This window comes from Sorex araneus, chromosome 6 (assembly GCF_027595985.1).
Source record: "Sorex araneus isolate mSorAra2 chromosome 6, mSorAra2.pri, whole genome shotgun sequence".
NCBI classification, from domain to species: domain Eukaryota; kingdom Metazoa; phylum Chordata; class Mammalia; order Eulipotyphla; family Soricidae; genus Sorex; species Sorex araneus.
The window spans coordinates 151,294,342-151,296,419 of NC_073307.1; the positions used below are offsets into that span (position 1 = coordinate 151,294,342).

At 38.7% G+C, this 2,078-nt stretch overlaps 1 protein-coding gene across 1 annotated transcript; it reads left to right on the top strand.

Moving 5' to 3' along the window:
• Window positions 1-370: 370 nt before the first annotated feature.
• LOC101542908 (olfactory receptor 4C15-like) lies at window positions 371-1,306 on the top strand. Its single transcript, XM_012935710.2, has one exon. It carries the CDS (start codon window positions 371-373, stop codon window positions 1,304-1,306), a length of 936 nt encoding a protein of 311 aa, XP_012791164.2.
• Window positions 1,307-2,078: the final 772 nt, after the last annotated feature.

Below are 2,078 nucleotides of genomic sequence, written 5' to 3' on the forward strand. Positions count from 1 at the left end.
AAGATATGGCTTCAAAGTCTTCTTTAACAACTTGCTCTAGGAAACCTAGAAAAAGTAATCCAGGTTGGAAACTCAAATAAAATAGGTTCCCAATCCTGTCACATTTGGGTATGTTCCTCTAGAGAAGCTTTCTATTTCGCACTACTCCGTGATTTAGTAAGTGATTTTCCCTCGATATAACACTATTGTTTTTTTAAGGACATTCTGATTTTCTGACTTCAAATACTAAAGAAGCATAGAATAGCAAAGCACTACATGGATGGACAAACTTGTGAGTGCTTATGACAATAAACTTATCTGATTAACCTTGTCATTTTTATTGCAGGTTTTGATGGTCAGTGTGGCAGCTCTGAGGGTTTTCTGGAAAATCATGCAAAATCAAAGCTTTGTCACTGAGTTTATCCTCCTGGGAATTTCACAGAATCTAAATGTTCAGAAGATTGCATTTGTAATATTTCTTTTTGTCTACATTGCAACTATCTGTGGCAACCTGCTGATTGTGGCAGCCATCATCAGCAATCCAGCGCTCGTGGGCTCCCCGATGTACTTCTTCCTGGTTTTTCTAGCATTACTGGATTCAGGCCTCATCTCAGGAATTGCCCCTAAAATGATCATAGACTGTCTCTCTGAGAAGAAAACCATCTCCTATGGAGGTTGCATGATGCAGATCTTTGCTGCACACTTCTTTGCAGGGGCAGAGGTGATAGTCCTCATATCCATGGCCTATGACAGGTATGTGGCCATCTGCAAACCCTTGCACTATAATTCTATCATGAACTTAAGACTCTGTGGCATTCTGATTGGAGTATCTTGGGCAGGGGGCTTTCTGCATTCCATTATACAAATTCTCTTTACTTTTCAACTTCCTTTCTGTGGTCCCAATATCATTGACCATTTTATGTGTGACTTGTTTCAAATACTGAAGCTTGCCTGCACTGATACTTATGCCTTTGGCTATATGGTAGTGGCCAACAGTGGATTCTTTTGCATCCTGATCTTCTCCATGTTGCTTGTGTCCTATGCGGTCATCTTGTTCTCCCTGAGAAACCACAGTGCCGAAGGAAAGAGGAAAGCCCTCTCCACCTGTGGATCTCATTTTACTGTTGTGGTTTTGTTCTTTATTCCATGTATATTTGAGTATGCTCGGCCTCCAGTTTCTTTCTCCGTTGACAAAATTGTGGAGATATTCTGCACTATTCTAACTCCTTTACTCAATCCTATGATTTATGCTTTCAGAAATAAGGAGGTAAAAAATGCCATTAGCAAATTTTGCAGTAGGTTAATGATTGTTTCTGTGGAAAAATAAAGCCTTAACATTTGAAATTGAAAAGTTAAATATAACTCTATTACATCGGAGTGATCTCTGAGTATACAGTGAGAGTGAAGCCTTAGCACTGTCAAGTATGTGTCTGCCCCTTCCCTTGCTCTAAAGACACATAAAGAAAAAGAAAATAAAAAATTTTCCCAATTTCTTTGCAGATGAGTTTATTTTAGTGGTGTATGTTCTATGTTACCTGTAAATAATGAGTTTTATTGCAGTGTCAATTAGTTGAGTTTATACATAGAGATATTTGTGTCTATTTACTCATTATATTTGATGTGGTCAGATGTAAGTTTCTGTCACACAGATATATTCAGAGTCAGATTGTGTCTCCTGTTTGGTGTGATTTTATTTGATTTTATTTGAATGTATTTCTTTTTCATTGAGTCACTGTGAAATACAGTTACAAAACTTTCATGTTTGAGTTTCAGTTATACAATGATCAAGCACCCATCCCTCCACCAGTGCACATTCTCCACCACCAATGTCCCCAGTATTACCCACCCCTATCCTATCTTGCCCCTCCTTCTATGGTAGACAAACTCCCCTGATTATGTCTCTAATTTTGAGCATCCTGGTTTATAATATAGATACTGAGAGGCTATCACCTGTGGTCCTTTATCTACTTTCAGCACCCATCTCCCAACCATCATTGACTTAGTGATCTCCTCTCTATTCAATCTGCCTTCTTCCCCAGCTCATGAGGTAGGTTTCCAACTATAATGCAATATTCCCAGCCCTTGTATTTACTGTCCTT